The sequence below is a fragment of the Onychostruthus taczanowskii genome, unplaced genomic scaffold (assembly GCF_017590055.1).
Source record: "Onychostruthus taczanowskii isolate IOZ18803 unplaced genomic scaffold, ASM1759005v1 scaffold5, whole genome shotgun sequence".
Classification (NCBI taxonomy): domain Eukaryota; kingdom Metazoa; phylum Chordata; class Aves; order Passeriformes; family Passeridae; genus Onychostruthus; species Onychostruthus taczanowskii.
In genome coordinates this window covers 17,129,612-17,148,577 of record NW_024502568.1, presented here as the reverse complement: position 1 = coordinate 17,148,577, position 18,966 = coordinate 17,129,612, and the positions used below count along the sequence as shown (strand labels likewise).

Here is an 18,966-nt window from a genome sequence, read left to right as displayed (position 1 = left end):
TTCAAATCTGGAAAAAACTGATGGAGTCTATTAATGAAAGACCAAAAAAAAGTATAAGCAAACCATGTTTTTGCTAAATATATCCATAGAAAATTACCATGGATCAGAAGCTTCCCAATGTCACCAAGCTGCTCAAATCATACACCTGCAAAGAGAGTTTTCCTGCTAAATCACTGTGGGTTTTTTTTTAAAAAAGAGCATGATTGTAGAAGTAAGGAATTATGAAGTTTTCACAATTAGAATAATCCTTTAATAACTGCAGTTTGGCTGTTGGCAGTATCAGAACGCAGAGCTACGAGCTTGTAAAAATGGGACCAAAATGAGCTTTAGAGTGTTCAATTTCTCACTGCTGTTCCTTCACCAGGAGATGAAACAACTGATTTCTAATTGACACCTCCTTCTGAGCCCCGTGCTTGCACAAAGGTACAATTATCTCTTATCCTGACTGAGGAAAAATGACAAAAAAAAGAGGAAAAAGACTTGTCTGAAGACAGGGATGCTTTGTTTTTAAACTACAGAGGCTCCAGCTACCCCACGTTCCAGATTTAGGACAGGCTTAAAAAAAGCTCCTGTGTAGCACATTTAGGAAAGTGAAGGTGAAGAACTGGGAGATGATGGAGACCTGAGCTGGATTCAGGGACCTGGGGGATGATCTTTAATGTCCCTCACATCCCACACATCCTGTGGCCTGAGGAAAACTGAAGTGAGGAGTGTCCATCCTCCCTGACCCCACCTCTGGGTCGCTGCTGGGTCTCTGGTGGAACTGCTCCCACTCACACCTGAACAAAACCGAGGTGTCCACACTGTCCCACAGTTTTTACAGCTTTTGCCTTGAGCTTTGCCAAACAGAGGAATTTTGAAGATGGATGGACAATTCCCTTCCCATGGAACTGTTTTTTTCACGTTAAACTGTAGTTAATAAAACACTTCAGTGAAACTGGCCCAGTTCTGAGCTTTTTATGATGCTCTGCTGTGATGGTTTTAGCATGTCATGGAGGGATCAGTGCTCCAGGTCAACAAAAAGGAAACTTGCTATTCCAAGGGAGGCTGGAAATGCCTCCAAACATTCCCAGCTGTTTTTGGATCTCTTCTCCTAACAGGATGATGATGGGGGATGATCTCTACTCCATTACTCACTTCATGAACCAACCAGAAGAGGACAGACACAACTCCATGGGGGAACACTGGGATTTATTTTTTTTTTTCCCTCAATTCCAGTGTCAGAGAATCCCAGAATGGTTTGGGTTGGAAAGGACCTTCAAGACCATCCCAATTCCACCCCTGCCATAGGCAGGGACACCTTCCACTGTCCCCTCCAAGCCTGACCTTGGACACTTCCAGGGATCCTGAGACAGCCAAAGCTTCTCTGGGCAGGGTCTCCCAGGGAACAATTCCTCCCCATCTCAGGGAACAATTTCCTGTCCCATGTCCATCAACCTTTTTTCAGTTTAAAACCACAGAAGCTGTGTGTGGTCCAGTAACTCCTCAGGAGGCCAGCAGAGGTATATTTTGGCATTAAGAAGGAAGTTTACCCTCTGGAATATTTGAACCTGGAGTCAGTTAGGTCATTTCTTTGATAAAAGAATTGTTTACATTATTGTCATCCACATGAGCTCCAAAGAAATTCCAGGGATGGGACCTGGAACTGTGGACTCAAGCGACTGCCACACTCCTGGTCTGTGAATTCTCCTCAAATTCCCATTATCCAAGGAAATGGGGAAACACAAAGTACTGGGACCTGCTCAGGCTGCAGCAGGCAGAGTTCAACACTTCCATGATCCTTCCTGCTGTTTTTTTGGTTTTATCTCCATACATCTTCCCATCCTTCTTGCAAGTACAGAATCCCAGAACTATTTAGGTGGGAAAAGACCTCCAGGACCATCAAGTCCAACCTGTGCCTGATCCCATCTTGTCCCCAGCCCAGAGCACCACGTCCAGGCCTTCCTGGAACACCAAGCACTGGCTCCACACAAACACCAGCATCAGTGGCCAGCAATTCTCCTCCCTCTTTTAATTCTATGCTACTGCACAACGTTTGGAATTTTAAACAAGCCTGGCTGATGCAGTTATTATTTGAAGCCAATGTATGCTTAGAGATATAATGCACAGAAGGTATTTGAGCTTGCACTTTGAAATCTTAATCACAGCAAAATGATGAAATAATACCACAGATTTTGATTTTTCCCATCTTCCCTCATTTATAGAAGCAATTCCTGGGAGCAGCCTCAATTCAGAAAGTCCAAGCCAAGCAGGATCCCAGGTGCTGTGTTTCAGTAGAAGGAACTCCTCAGCTCAGGGTGGGAGCAGCAGGAGCTGTGAGGGCACGAGGATTCCCACCATCTAACACATCACCCCAGCTGCTCCCAAAAGTCACACACACAAAATTAAATATAAAATCCCATGGATTTGGGTGTGTAAGAGCAGTGGGAAGTGGGAGGAGGAACACTTGAAGCTGCAGGAAAGGATGGGTGGGTGCAGCAGATCTGATGATGAGCTGCTGGCTCAGGAGGCTCCAGACATCCAGGCAAGGACCTCAAATCCAGGCAAAAACCCTAGATCCAGTCCTGAATCCTCCCTTGGGGGGAAACCACAATGGGGAGAGATTTGGGATGAAGAGGGAAGGGACAGAGCTCTGGAATGTGCTCCCAGATAACTTGCTGGAAGTGCCTGGCCTAAGAATTACCCACCAGCAGTGCAGCTGCTGTTCCTCCAGAGCAAATTCCCTGAATGGTTATTAACACCACAAGCTGACATTTTAATTATCCTCCTGATTTTTCTGATGAGACAACAAAGGCACAAATATTCAGGAGAGATGTTGGACCTTGTACGCACCTAATCCCTGTAAGATTTTGTGATTTTACTTGAAACACATTTTAATTCTCTTCATTTTCACTGTGTTTTTTATTAAAAAATCAACAGTCCTATTAAAATATATAGTTATTAAAAAAAAGAAAAAAACAACAAGAAACAACACTCCCTGACTAACCTGAGTATAATACAAAATGTATTTACAGGGTGAAAGCACTTGAATTGCTGTCGTGGGAGTCGTGCTGTACGCCCACAGTGCAAATACCTCAAAAAGCAAATTAGTCATCTGCTTCCAACTGTCAGGATGCAGCAAAAGACAAACCACTGTCTTGGAAAGAGCCTGAAAAATCTCACCACTGACTTTCTGTACATGGCAAACGATTGTTTTCAGAAGCCAGATCAGTAGTGTCAACCTTGAAATAAGGAGAGAGAAGAGTGTTCAGTGTGGGAGTGTCAGGGTGGATGGGGTTTGGACAGCCTGGGATTGTGGAAGCTGCCCCTGTCCAGGGCAGGGGGGAGAATGGGATGAGCTTTGGAGAGAGGAAAACTGTTTTCATTAAGGTTTAGTTCATCCTTAGTTAGAAAACCAGCCAGCAGCACAAAGCTGGGATCACTTAGACCAGTGCGATCTCTGAGTGGGAAAACAAAACAGAGGGAAAGAGGAAAAACAGACACAACAAAACCATGGAAAATAGAATAATAGTTAGGAGGGAAAGCAAAAATAACCCAAGCACACCAGACCCTGAAACAAAGAAGAAATCCATGTTTGCATCCAGAAGAGCCTCAAGGTAATTCCTGGAAGCACAACATCCATCCTGATTTTTATCCTCTCTAAATACAAACTGCTAATTGGTAATTACCAACTTCAGGAAAACACAGCAGCAAAAAGGTTAAAACAATTTTTCTACTTCGAAAGTGATTTTTCAAAACAGCCTTACAGGAGCCAAAGGTTGGCCCAAGGTGGTTTAAACCTGCCCAGACCTGGTTTGGGAGCAGAATCTGAAGTTCTTAAAGGAACTAGAGATTTTCATCCACTAAAAACCTGATTTTGCTGATACACGAATACATTTGTATGAGTTTCCCATTGAACTAAAGTGGTAAAGCTTTCCTAGGGCAGAATAAACCTCTAGGGCTAAGCAGGATTTATTTTAACCTAAAATAAGATGCAGAAGAGATACAAGAGATTTTTCTGCATTTTACATGGCTGAAAAATGACTTACTCAAGTCATAAGGACAACTATAGCTCTCATGACAAAGTGGAGTCATTTTATTTTGCCAAAAGGCAGATTATGTTTGTAATAATAATGCCAATTTTCTCTTGAAGCACAGTTTCTGGAATTATCAGTTCTGTAATACTTTGAACTGGGAAACAAAGATTTTGAGAAGCTCTCTATCCAACTGTTGAGTTTTAAAGCATTTTTCTGTAAAGGTGGGCAACGTTAGGCCAGGTTGGATGGGGCTTAGATCAACCTGGTCTATGAAAAGTGTTCCCATGGCAGGGGGTGGAACTGGATGAGTTTTAAGATCCTTTCCAAGCCAAACCACTCTGGGATTCTGGGATCAGTAGGGTTTACCCAGCTGTGTAATGAGTTGTCTCAGCAGCTCTAGGAAATAATAAAACCACTCCAATTAATACAAAGACTTGAGGAGAAGCAGGGCCTGCACTTCCTCTGAGCAAGGCCAGAACTGTCACTTCAAACACACTTCAAAGGCCCACTGCCTGCCTAAGATCATTTGTTTCACTGTATTTAAATAACAAACATCCACAAAAAAAATTCTTGAAGTCTGTTCATCCTTCTTGCTAGTGATAATCCATCAGAAGTGTGAGGAACACCAGGAGCATCCTGCTCTGTAGCCATCACAGCCACTTCTGGAAAATCCTGCCATTAAGGGACTCCAGATCTAACAGATCAATCCTTCTAAACAGTTTTTAGGAGTTTTTTCTTATTTTTTGATAGATGCCCATTTAAAAAAGAAATCAGCAGACATAGATCTAAGCTTCCCTCTCCCAGCTCAATAGGGTCTCTTTATTTATACAAGCAAAGAAAATTCAAATGCAAAGATTTTGATGTTTAAGTTGGTATTTTTTTAAAAAAAGCCTCCAGCAGGTGCACAAATTGTGTGTTTCACAGGGATTTAGAGAGTGTAATCCCCTTAGGCTGCTCTGAAAATTGCAGCCTATTCTTAGTTCCTGTCAGTCCATGTCAGCAAAATGGTTGTTCTTCATTATGATATTTTAATACTTGGCAGTGTTAATTGAGGTTAAGCTCAGGTTGTATCCAGAATGCTAAAAAAAAATAAAATTAACCTGACAGAAAATGAAAGTCTTTTGAAAATAATACGGAAAAATGTGTGAAAAACTGGAGATGAGATCTCCTTTCCAAGGAGAGACGTAGACAGAGAAACTGAGCTCACCTACATCCATCCTTGCTCCAGAACCTTTGAGGCCTGGTTGGACAGGGCTTGGAGGACCCTGGGATAGTGGGAGATGTCCCTGCCCATGGAATTTCGTGGGATTTAAGGTCCTTTCCAACCCAAACCAGTCTGGGATTCTGGGATTCCATGACCCGCCCAAGCTCTGCACATCCAGATGGAAACAGAAAATACAGGATCTAAGGAACAGAGGATGAAGCTCTGGAGCAAGGGCTCTTCCTCAGTGGACATGAGAACAATCACATCCAAAACAGGCTGAAACTCCAGGAATAACCCCTGGCAGCCACACCAGGCCAAACCCAACTTCCATTTCTCCAAAAAGGCGACAGATTTTCTGTAGGAAAGTTTGCCTTGTGAAAGACTTGACATTTGAAAGAATTTATTTTTACCCAAAAAAAAACCAACTGGTTTAGTAATGAAGGACAAAGTTTTTGGTCTCTCTCCTACAATGGAATACTTTCCAAATTATTTTTAGGAGGAAGGAAGAAAAGCAGCTTATTCAAACACTGCATGGCACAAGGAAAGCATCATCACCCAGAACTCTGCTCTCAAATCACTCCTAGGAGTCAAAACTGATGAAAACTCTGTTTTCCAGGAAGTCTGCACTGAAAATCAACCTCATTGCCTAAAACCTGCATGGCAATGCTCTGCCAGTAGTGAAATCCTTGCTGGCATGAAGGAGACGAATTCCATGCAAGTGTTTGTGTAGATAATTATGTGAAAACAAGAAAGTGAAAGTCCAAAGCCCTGAGGTACCTATCAACAGCAAAATTCTTTCATGAGGAGTTTAATTTTTATAGAAATAATTGAATTTACACTGTTCTAACACTCACATAATTCAGTCCTGGCTAAAGAGCTCTGAAACTGCCAGATGGAAACCAAACACTGGGACACCATGGAGTGTTCTTGGGGCTTTCAGGGAATTTTAACAGGATCACTTAAAGAAGGTAATAATAGAAAATACGCAAAAATCATCTCTGAAAAGCTAAAAATACTCAGTAAGGAAAAACTGCTTTAAGAAAATTTAATCAAGGATTAATTCCAACTAGAAAACGAATATATCACTGTAACAAGTGAAGACTGAGAATTGCAAAGATGCTAAAACCAAGCAGAGCTGAATGTGGCAGTTAAGAGATCAGGATTTCAAACTCATCATCCAAAAATCATCTCATTTTTAAATAATTACATCCAAGGATGTAAGTATTCATTTTCATCAGCTTAACGAGCCAGCCTTATACCAGCAAATATGCTTTTAAGTATATGGAAATCTAGAATTATTATGCATTTAAAGACCGTCAAATCATAGAATTGTTTGGGTTGGGAAAACCTTCAAGATCATCCAGTTCCAGCTGTTTGCAGGGCTACAAAGATGAATGAAAAAGTCCCAACTGGAAAACAACTTTAAACAAAAAAACCAAACCAGCTGGCACCAGCACAGGGTGTTTATGGCTTTACCTATAAAGAGCAGAGCCACATCCCTCTGAAGGCAGCTATTGACTCTCCTTTATGTCCTCAGTAAATAAAAGCCTTCCCCAACTCATCTCTAGATTTTAAATGTTGTATCTTTAGTTAGAGCTTTTAGGAGCTGATCAATAGCTTGGAAAAAAACCCATTTTACAAGTCTCAGGTTCATAGCAGGGACAATTTGAATGTCAGCTTCTGCAAGGTTTGAAGAGGGGAAATGAAAATCAGGAATTGCTTCTCGTAGAGAGGATAAGAGCAAATATAAACCAGGAGTGGGGTTTTCCCATAAGGAAGAGCACACCAAATGGACATTTTGATTGGTGTGCAGGCTTCTGCACACCTGAAGGAGGGTGGGTTTGATGCTGTTTTGGTTTTTGCCTTTTTTCCTTTTCTGTGTCCTCTGTATTCTCTGCACATACATTTGGAGCTCTGTAACCTGTTATATTAATGCCTAATGTACCAATAACTCTCCATGACTGTTCCCTAGACAAAAACCAGCACAAATTCCAGAACTCCAAGCCCTGAGAAATACAAGACCCCTATCCTAGGTTGGTTCTTCCTAACTACCAAGGCTGAGAACGATTCTCCAAGATACATTTCCTGGACAAAGTACAGCTTAGTGCCTAACTCCAGAAAAGGGACTCAACCTGGAGAAGACTGCACCACCCCCTGTCCTCCTAATTAGCACATTCATCAATTATGTTAATTTCCTAAAACTTATAAAAATGTACTCACCACATTGAGGATAGACTTTTGTAGACACCTCTCCATAACTGTCCCTGAAAGCCTTCAATAAAAATCCATTTTTATATTACCTCCTACCCTAAATTTATCACAAAGTTCATTTTCCAGGTTGGGAAAATGACAACAGGGTTGGATGGGATATTGGGAAGGAATTTTTCCCTGGGAAGGTGGGGAGGGGCTGGGATGGAACTACCAGAGCAGCTGTGGCTGCCCCTGGATCCCTGGCAGTGCCCAAGGCCAGGCTGGACACTGGGGCTGGAGCACCTGGGACAGGGGAAGGTGTCCCTGCCATGGCTTTGAATTGAATTTCAAATCCCTTCCCACCCAAACCATGCCATGGTTCTGTGATGTGGCTTTTGTGTGATGTTAAAAATCAGCAACGTTTGCAATGTGAGCATGTTCCTCTGATTAAAAAGCAATTTTGAGGCCAAACAACAACAACCATCTGGAACAGCAAGAACTCCACACTGCATTTTGCTTTTAGAAGGAAAAAAAAATGTCTTAAAGCAGATTCACCTTCTCATGAACTTCTGTTGGTGCCACCACAGTGCCAGGAGCTGCACCCACAGCCCCAGAGCCTGCGGCTGTGCCACCACCCCAGCCACTGCTAATCCTTAAAATCATAAAGGAAAGTGACACAGGCCCAGCTGATCATTTTCTGAGCTACACAAACAGCCTGCAGCACCTCAGAAATGCTGATTTTCCATCCTGGGGACAGGCACATCAAACAGTTGGTGCAGAATTTCCCATTAACACTTGATATTACATAGGCTGGATATTTTGTCAGGTACAAATTAACCCTTTTTATTTTCAAATGCTGGATTTTTTTTTATTTTTGCTCATTGTCAGAGCAGCAGAGGAGCTCTGTCCCTGCAAGGGCAGGGAAGGAGCAGAGATGCCCCTGGTTAAGCAAAGCAGCCCTAAATAATTGGAGGTCAACCAGCTGAACTGCCTGTGCTTGAAGCAGAACCTCACTCCCTGAAGGAATCCTGACTTGGATCTATTTTCCACATCTCCAAAGTTCCCTGGAAAAATTATTTCCCCACTTCTTCTAAAAACAACTTTGAAGAAAGGTTGCTAGCACTTGTTTGTATGTAACAAACTGAAATTAACTTCAAAAGAGTCTAAATTTGTGATTTTACAAAGAAAAATCTAAGTACCAATGCACAAATATTGAATTAACAATTTTCATTTTAAATTCATCTGCATGCCAGAATATTCATGTTCACAGGCAAGTGTTCTATTTTCATGAAATATATTTCTTTTAATGAAATTTCCATGTATTAAAAAATACCTGCATATCTTTAAAACCCCTTTTTAATTAAAAGTGACCAAGGCAGAGACAAGCACGGAGACAGCAGGTAACTGAGAAGTCACTGCTGCAAGAGACTTCAAACCAGAGTGTGACAAAGCACAGCTGCAGGCTAAGGGAGCACAGGAAATGTCATTTCAAAGGCATTTTCTTCCTTTTAACACATAAACATCGCCACAACAAATCTTCAGACCTCACTGAGAGGCACAAAATTCCTAACCAGATCTTACTTTGCATTATTATAGTCTGTACACTCCTCCTGATGTAATGGATTTTGTGTTTTGATTTATTGCTTCATGCTCAGAGTTTGGGTAGAGTGAAAGTGGAGAAAATAATAACACACCCCAAAGAAGTAACTTCTTAATTTAAGCTGAATGTGCCATTTTTGATGCTATTTTCCTAATGTCTGGATTTTTACATTCAATGATCAAGGTAAAAAAAAGAAAATCACGAAATTCTGATCATTATGAAAATGGTCATGGAAGGCCAAAACTTGTTAAAATAAATAACTTTTTTACTGATGCCATGTTCTTGTCTTTGCAGGCTTTCCTATCGGACCGGCCAGGACACGGCCAATTGTGACACATGCAGGAACAGTGCATGTATTATCTACAGGTAGGTTAAAAACACCAATATTTCCATTTTTCCCTGGGGGAAAGCAATGATTCAGTCACTAATGCAGGCTCAGAGATTGGCCTTTATGTTCCAATCAACACAACAGAAATTTGACTCCACTAAAGTCATAAAATTCAACATTTGTGGAAGAGTAAATCAGACAGAGACGATTGTGGGCACAGAGCTGTGGGGTGGGAGGTGTTACAAGATTTTTAAATTTTACATTGTTTTTAAATTGCTGGAGGTATTTCTGATATTCTGACCAACAAGTCAACTTCAATTTTACTTTTATACACTTCTGTACCTACTTTAGATTTATTTTCATGGCAATAACAGCTGGACTTGGGAAGCCACTGGAAAGAGGGTTTGTAAAGCAAAGAGAACCAGATACAGATCCCATCTACAGTTCTAGAGTAAAATCAGGGATGGATGGGATATTGGGAAAGAATTGTTCCCTGGGAGGGTGGGAGGAGCTGGGATGGAATTCCCAGAGCAGCCCTGGGTGTCCCTGGATCTCTGGAAGTGCCCAAGGCCAGGTTGGAGCAGCCTGGGACAGTGGAAATGTCCCTGCCCTGGGGCTGGAATGAGATGAGCTTTAAAATCCATCTCAACCCAAACCATTTAATATTCTGATCTTATACACTGACGTTCCTACCCAGTTTGGGTTTGTTGTTTTGGGGTTTTTTGGCACATCCAGTGAAGGAATAACAGGCACTGGGTGAAGCCATCATGAGGCTGACAATGTTTCACCCTGGCAGCTTCATTGTCCTCCCTCTCTGGAGCCCCAAAAAATCCACCTGACTGTTTCCAGGGGAGGTGAAAACAAACGTGGCTCAGGCTTTCAGCAAATCAGGCAGTGCAGCACAAATGAAAATGCACAAATATACCAATTCCAGTGGAGACAGAAACTCAAATGAAGGTACCAGTGTAGGATTTCCCCCTTCACTCCTCAACTCTCTGCTCAGCCAGCTTTAGGCAGAAGAGCTGGAGCTATTTATTTATAAATTTTCTCTTCACTGCACAGAAATAAATAAAAAACGATGGAAACCTCCAGCTCCACCTTACAGCTGACCACAACAGGGTTTTGTGCAGGGCCAGAAACCAATAAATGTCTTTGTTCCTCCTTTTCAGCCAAGTTCAGAAGCACAGAAACCCCCAAAGCCTCCAGTGCCTCCCTTTTCCTGTGCAATTCCTGCCTCAGAGCAGCCTGGAGGTACAACACACCACAACTCCATCAGGGAATTCTCCTTGTTTCATTAGCTAGGAAAAAAACCCAATTAAGAAATTTTTGTAAATCTTCATTTCTACTCAGTGGATTTCAAGTTAAGGAAACTTCCAGCTTCCATTCTTGCATTCAATGTGAACCAAATCCAGAAACGCAAGTTGGGAGAGTTTTCCTGCTGAGAGAGGGCAGCTCCTGCTGCCCATTCCCACCTGGAATTGACAGATCCTGCTGCCCATTCCCACCTGGAATCCCTTTGGATATTTGCCTCAGGCCCTGTTTGCAGGGGATTTCTGAGCAAACACCAGCTCAGCTTTGTGCCAGTTTAGGAGAATTCCTGCTGCAGGCAAGAAATCAGAAAGCAGAGATGCAGCAAAGCAGGGGAGGCAGGAGCAAAGGGGATTATGGAGACAGGATAAACCAGAAGGGATAAACCAGGAATTCACAGATAAAAACAGCCCTGGGATGTCCTGGAGGAACTTCTGAACACCTCTGGGAAAAGGCAGCAGCTCCTGAGTCAGGCTGGGATTAAATCCAGGTGCTCCTTTGCCAAGGGTTTGCGTGGAAAATGCTGCAGGGAGTGACCTGGGCTCTCTTTAGGGCAAAACAGCTTTTAGGAACAGAAATTAAAGCTGCTCAAGGTGCCAGAAATCCCTGGATTCTTGGAAGGCACTGGACCTGTCAGCAGGAGGTTCTTAGTCTAGAGCTCTTTTTCCCAATTAACATAGGAGAGACTGAAAATATATATAAATAAATATATTTAAATTTATCCCATATAAATATATAATATATATACTTATAGATATTATATTACATGTATGCATATATTTTTATATATTCTACATAATGAATTATATTAGATACAATTATATGATAATAAATAAATATGTTATTATAATAGTAAATAAATATTATATTATTATAATAATTATATACATAGAATTAATTTATCCCATAAAGGCATTAATATATAAATAATGCCCTTATGGGATAAATCAATATTTACAGAAATCCTTCACTTTGCCTTTAATTGACTGTGTGGGTTTTTGGATTTTGATTCAATTTTGGACATTGTAACACTGAAAAAAATATTTACAGCTGTTTCAAATCTTTATTTTCAAACAGCATCTTAAAGGAATGGTTAAGTTACCCAAGGCACAGCACAGGTGAGGAGGCAGAAATTGATGGAATTAAATTCTTCCCCCTCAAGATGAATTTCAGAGTATTGATATAATGGAGCACAATAAACAGAGACAGTGGAGAAGGCGACAAAAAACCCCTGCTGTGCTTTAAAGGGTTTTCAGCATCCAAAATATCAATACTGTCAGGAAAAAATTCTAAGAAGAGCCTTCTGGGAATACAGTTATTTTGCATATTAAATGTAAATGTTTTTGTTAGTATTAAAAATCTATTTTCTATTATTTTGTCTTTATATTGAGAAGAATAACTATTTCTTAAATAAAAAAGAAAATACTTCTAAAAACAGAAAAAGGAAAATCACATTACTTGAAAAAACGAGGAAGTAAACAGGAAACTGATCAAACAGTAAACAGTATCAAAAAGACAAATTAGCAAAACCTGAAGCTGCTTTGAAAATCAGGAAGAAAAGAAAGACATTCCCATTTGGATATTCCATTTTCCTCAAAATTCTACTTATTTCTGCAGTATGTTCAGGAACTTGGAACTCCAGAGCCAGGAATCACTCAGCTTCTCTCACTGCACCAGAGCAGCCACAGCCTTACAACTGTCACTAAAAAATATTCTTTGTAGCCATGTTCAGGCAGAATTTAAAACAGAAACCAAAACTGTGATTACATTATTAAAAAACCCAACCACCTTATTTTATCCAGCAGTTTCAATAATCATGAGGTCACAGAACACTTCCAAAATCATCTGCTACAAACACAACACAAATTTCTGTCTGATGCCGATGCCCCATGGACATTTTTAAAGACAGAAAAGAAGTTTAATCAGGGGTATTGCCAGGATAAAGTCAATTTAAACACTGAAATATTTAAATAAAAATTCTGTATATGGCAGTAAATATGCAATTTTTACAGTGCAGTAAAACTTGCTGTTAAGAAGGAATTGCATTGAAATGCACAAACTGTAGCAATTCTGAAAAAGCCCAAACCCAGGTGGACTGAAAGCCTCCCAGCCTGTTTTATCCTGTAATTATCTTTTCCTGGACCTGCCCTTCCTGCTCCTGCTTAATTTCCCATCCCATGTGAATGTTAATCCTTGAGAAGGAATCTGCAGGAGAAAATGGGGTTTCTCTGGAATATTTGGTGAGTTATTCTCAGGATTTCAGCAGTAATTATTTCTGGGAAGGAACATCTTGTGGGATTCCTGCTGGACTTCCCTTCAGGCGGGAAGGTCACGAACTTCCAACAGCTTTTACAAGGAAATTTCAGCTGCTGGAAGGGAACTTCTAGGAGCTGAAATCCCAATTTCTGACTTGGAAGGAAAACAAATCCACACTCCACTATTGTAGTTCCGTGGGAGAGGAAGAAAAAAAATCACTCAAAGCTGTCTCAACCATTAATTTTGCTCCTTTAAAATGTTGATTTATGCTGCTGTGTTTTTATTTTATATTAATTTAAGGTGGATTCTCACTATCCAGCAGAAAATATATTATTTGAAATCTATAAAATGGAATTCAGTACAAGAGGTCAAACAGGTTAACATACGGGGATAAAAGTTAATCAGGCAGCACAGATCCCACATAGAAGAAATTCACTTCTAAAGGTTAGGTACTTAAATATTAATTATTCAAATCAACAAATGTGGCAATAAAAAGTGAGCATAAGGCATCAATCCTTAGGATAGCAACAATGTAAGAAAATCAGGTGATTCGATGCTGAGAATAGCAATTTTCATCACCTTTTTATTTCCTACCCACATTAATTAATTTACATTTTCTCATCTTATCTCTGGACTATAAGATGAAAAATGGATCTCAAAGGCTCCTGAATGCTGGCAGTGCTTTGGATCCCAGGCTGGGCTGATTTTTGGGCTGAAATAGGAAACTTAGCTGAGATCGCTGGGAAGTGCATTAAGTTCATTTTGAAGTGATTAGTGCTCCTTTGGATCCCGTTTTTCCAGGATGTGAAGCACTAATGCTGTGTCATCCAATTAATGTGACCCACAAGGTGGAATTCTGCAATTCCTGCTTCACCTCCCCATGGCTCAGCTGCTCTGAGAGCCTGGAGGATGTGGGGATGAGAAGGGAAATTCAGGTGTCACCTGAGGGGCTCAGCTGGAGGGGAAGGAAAGAGGATTTCCCTGGAAGCAGAAAGAGGAAAAAACTGCCCAGAGCCTGTGCAGGCTCCAACCTTGGAGGTGTCAAGGGACAAGTGGAGGAAGGAGCTGGAGCTGCTGGAATGAGCCCAGAGCAGCTCCAGGATGACCAGAGGATGGAGCAGCTCTGCTGTGGGGAAAGGTTGGGAGAATTGGGATTGATCAGCCTGGAAGCTTTGGGGTGACCTCATTGTCCCTTCCAGTGCCACAAGGAGCTTCACACAGATGGAGGGAGACTACAAGAGTCTGAGGGACAGACACAGGGAATGGCTCCCACTGCCAGAGGGCAGGGATAGATGGGATTTTTGGGTGGAATTGTTCCCTGTGAGGGTGGGCAGGCCCTGGCACAGGGTGCCCAGAGCAGCTGTGGCTGCCCCTGGATCCCTGGCAGTGCCCAAGGCCAGGCTGGACACTGGGGCTGGGAGCACCTGGGACAGGGGAAGGTGTCCCTGCCATGGCAGGGGGGGAACTGGATGAGCTTTAAGGTCCCTTCCAGCCCAAACCATTCTGGGATTCCATGATTCTCTGAAATCCCTCAGCAGCTCCATCCTGAACCCAGATTTCTCTGATTCAGCAATTCTCCAGTAACCAACAGATCATGAGCAGCTAAAACCTGAAAATGATCCATGACAACAACGTGTGACTGTGCTAGAAAGTAAGAAAACCCATCCATATCTCAGAGCTTGTTGCTCCAAACCCTCCCACAGTCCATATGTTTAATCCCAGTAGTTCTCACTCCTCCAATTCTGATCTCAATCCCTCATACAGCAACTAAATTAGAAAAGGTTCTCTGCTGCCTGCATGCAAAAGTAAACTCATTAATATATCCTGTCAAATACAGAAAGCCAAAATCAGAAAATTCAGCTCATCAATGCCTCAGGTCCCCTGAAGGGGCTCCACGAGAGCTGGAAAGAGACTTGGGACAAAGGATGGAGGGACAGGACACAGGGAATGGCTTCCCACTGCCAGAGGGCAGGGATGGATGGGATAATAGGAAAAAAACCTTCCTTGTGAGGGTGGTGCCAAAATAAAATCACCCAAGGGCTGCTAGTTGATTTTATTTGCCCCGATTTTCTTGGGAAAGACAGCACTGATGCACAGGCAACTGCCTCAAAATGGGAAGTTTTGGTTGCAAACCTTGTAAATCTGTAGTGATTTTGGGGAGAAAACACAGAAATATTTATCACAAATAGAATTTTACTGCTTGTAGTCTTTGATAAAAACAGCCCCTCTGTTTGGAGGAAGAATTTGGGACAGGCATTAAAGATGGAAAAACTCTGACTCAGTGCTCCAAATTTAACAATATTTAACAACATGGGAAGTGAAGCTTTAGGATGTCCTGACCAGGTGTGTCAGGCCAAGGTTTGTGCTATTAAATAATATTTAAAATGCATCTCTTGTTTCTGTAGGGCTTGTCCAGAGTTGTCAGCCTATTGAAAAATACGATTCTATTATTAAAGAAAAAATGCTTCTAAAGCAAATAATTCCCATCTCTGTGTGTCATGCCAAGAGAACAGGAGAGTCCTGGATAATTAAATTAATGGAGTTATTATGGGCAGGCTTAAGGGACAAAATGCAAGTCTGAAAGTGAAAAGAGGCACATGGCAGGAGGATATTTCAGGAAAAGGTCATGTGGAGAGAGGACACCTGGAGATGCTGAGGGGACAGAAATAGCACGGAGCAAAACAGGATTGGCAGAGCTGTGACAGGTGACACAATCAAGCTCAGGAATGCAGCTTGATAAAAAAATATATATATCAGGAAGTCCTACAAATATGGAATATTTGCTGAATTTAATCCCTGGAATTGGCCAAGGCAAGGTTGGACAGGGCTTGGAGCAGCCTGGGAAAGTGGAAGGTTGGAACTGGATGATCCTGAAGATCCTTTCCAACCCAAACCTTTCTGGGAACCTGTCATTGATCATGATTAGTAGTATTTCATATGATTGATATAAAACTAAAGAGTAAAAATAAAGTCAGCTGTAGATAACACAGAATGATGTGTGAAATTTTTTTTTAAAATCAGATTTTTGTCTTATTTACGCAGGACAAGCAGGAATAAATTAAAGCCTAAGTTTGCAATCATATCATTTGCCTGATGGAGCAATCCCATTAAAACACCTCCAATGCTGGATAAATTGATGCTGATAGACACCAGTCAATTATTCTTCAAAATTTACAGACCTAAATGCTGAAATAACACAAATGTTTTTTCCTTCAGCCTCTTTATACCCCTCAGAAGCAAATTATTTCCCTTGGATGTGAAGAGCTGAAAGCTGATCTGTGCTGCAGCAGCAAAAGGCAATAACATGGGGCTTGTCAGATGGACCAGAACTAAGATGCTTTTTTTTCCTCTTGAGGTCTATCTTAATAGAAATTGATTACATAAAAAATTACTCTCTTCAGCAACGGGGTTTTATAATAATTTCTTTTTTTACAGCAAATTTCAGCAGCTCTTAAGAGCCTCCCTGAAAGAATAATGTTTGAAAGGAGTAAAAATGAACTCTGGCAATGCCAGAGCTGAAAGGCCCTTTTATATTTTCCCCAAAAAAAAACTTGATACTGAGGAAAAAAACCAGATACAACACATATTAAATGCTGCACTTTAAATGAGATTAGTGAGCTCTTAGAGAAGCACCTCCCTCATTCCAAGATTTTCTGTCTCACTGACAGAATTCCTGTGCTAGGACATTCCCAATGAGCTGATATCCACATCTCACCACTAAATTCATGCTGAACTTCTCTAACCAGCTATTTTTCTGCCAGCCACACAGCACACAGAACATGTGAGCAGTGAAGACAACATTATTTTTCCAATAACAAGGAGGGATATAAGCTTGGAATTCAGTAAGCTTGGAATGCGCTTCTTCATCAATATAGCTGCCTTCTGAAAATTCATTCTATACTTCCAGCACTGAGCTGAAATTTTTTAAATTATCTTTGGTTTGGAATGGCTTTTTATTCACTAAAAACACAGCAATGGGTAAAATACTCTATTTGAATTCTTACCTATTGTATTTCTCTTCTGTGCTATTGAAATTTCTCAAAATCACTGAAATGCCAAAACTTTTGCTAAAAATGGATTTACACTCAAACCAAACACCAGATCAGGCACAGCCAGATGTAAACGACCTCACACCTTTCCAGCACCCCTTTCTGAGGCTCCACCAGAGCCCTTGCAGTCAAAGTTACCAGCTCTTAAAACAAAACCAAAGCACAAAATTCTCCTTATCCTTCTCTCAGCATCTTTGATTCCTAAGAGGAAAATAAACCCCACCTAAATCAGCAGGTGGTATTTGATGACATTCTGTGCTTGGTTTACAAAGTCTGTGTAAGGTGAAGTCCACCTAAACTTCCCCCTGGAAATCTTGGAGGTTTTTCCAACCTTAATGATTCCGCTGGAGAATTCCCTGGAAATGGCTGCAGGTGTTCTGTGCCATATCCCTGCTCTCCTTAAATCAGACAGGGCTTAAACTGAAGTTTAAAGTAATCTCTTTATGGATGAGACCTGGGGAATCAGATCTCACTTCTCCAGCAGTTCACTCCAAACAAGCAATGGCAGAAATACCTCAGGAAGCATATTTAATCCTAATTAAAAGTGAACTCAAGCTCAGGAGTGATAACTTCATATTTAGGCAATGATAAAAGCAGCCAGTGCAAAGCCCAAGACAACTCAGCAGTGGAGGGGGACAGGGAAGAAATAAATTAATCCAAGCATCAAAATTCCCACAATTTCACCCTTTAAAACTCATCCTCTGATATTCAGAGGCCCCACTTCAACAGGAATCCTTCAGAGGTCCTTTCCAGCCCCAAATATTCTACACAAAAATATTCTATACAGGAACAGCCTCAGCACAGAATATGGCCAGAGGCTTCTGCACAAACCCAACCAAAACCACCAAGTTCTGGGTAGTTCTGAGGGGCCAAAATTCAGTTCCCACCATCAGACAGGATTTTTGCTCCATTTTATGCTGTTGTTCCTTTGGTTTATAAGGTGGTCTCAAAACACTCTGCAGCACAAAGCTCAAATAAGGGTTGGAATTTCATCTCAACTGTGGCTCTTAATTGCTGGAAGGATTTTGTAGCCGACCGTGTCTGGAATTCAGGACAGGGATTTACAGCTTCAGTCTGTTTTCTAAAGTCAAGGATGCACTATAAAGGAGAACTGCTTTTTAACTGATCTGTTTATTCCACACATGTATATAAGTCTATAAATACAACAGGAACTTGATGAAATTAACCTTTTCATGGTAAAAGTGGCAAGGAACAGCTGAGATAAAGGATTTCTGAGACAGCCTCCTTGCTTTTGGCCAACTTCTCATCTTTCCCCAAAGAACAAGGATGCAGGTGCCTGGCTGCCACCCTGACCTCCCAGAAGGGAGAGTTAAGCTGGAAGCCTTCAAAAAAAAATTCTCCATCAAAAAAAAGTTGTATTTCTAGTGTTGAGTCACTTCCCAGCACCTCCAACATAATGCCCAAGACCCTCCTTAACAGCAGGGAAGCACTGAACAATCCCATTCCTATTTTTCTTCTGTAATGCGTCCTTTTTTGAACTGCCCCTTTCCATTTTCATGCAAGAAGTATTTATTGACTTCCATAAATTAAGCACTTCAACATTCGGTTAATTAATATTTTTTTATCATCATAATTAATGAGTGCTTTTCTCTTCCCATTTCTAGCGTGGAATTGGATTTTAAACAGCAAGAAGATAAACTCCAGCCAGTTTTGAGAAAACTTCATCCTATTGAGGAAACTCAGGTTGCACCTTTGCCTTATTCTCAGGAGAGCTACTCCTCTACTCCCAAGCAAAAATCCAAAACTGAATCAAAAAAGCATGGAAGATGGAAACTCTGGTTCCTTTAACCCAAGTCCATGACGTGTGGAGTTCAAGGCCTTCTTTGACAAATATCTGGAGTTGTTTCCATCGTCTCTGACGGGATCTTGGTGGAAGGAGCAGCGTCCTGGCCAAGGGCAGCGTCCAGTTCTCACCGCGTGTACCAAAAAGGCCTTTGTAGCGACGGACTCACGCCCAGGAGCACGGGCTTGGGAACCCCCTGCCCACTTCCACT

General features: G+C 41.4%; 2 protein-coding genes across 4 annotated transcripts in view; one reads left to right on the top strand and one right to left on the bottom strand.

Moving 5' to 3' along the window:
• INSYN2A (inhibitory synaptic factor 2A) overlaps window positions 1-18,760 on the top strand; it is a 38,087-nt gene extending 19,327 nt beyond the window's left edge. The window contains exons 3-4 of the mRNA XM_041415306.1: window positions 9,305-9,376; window positions 18,577-18,760. Of these exons, the coding sequence (XP_041271240.1) occupies window positions 9,305-9,376; window positions 18,577-18,760 (256 nt within the window). The remainder of the gene's footprint in view (window positions 1-9,304; window positions 9,377-18,576) is intronic.
• DOCK1 (dedicator of cytokinesis 1) overlaps window positions 1-18,966 on the bottom strand; it is a 266,426-nt gene that overhangs the window by 153,656 nt on the left and 93,804 nt on the right. The window lies entirely within an intron of this gene.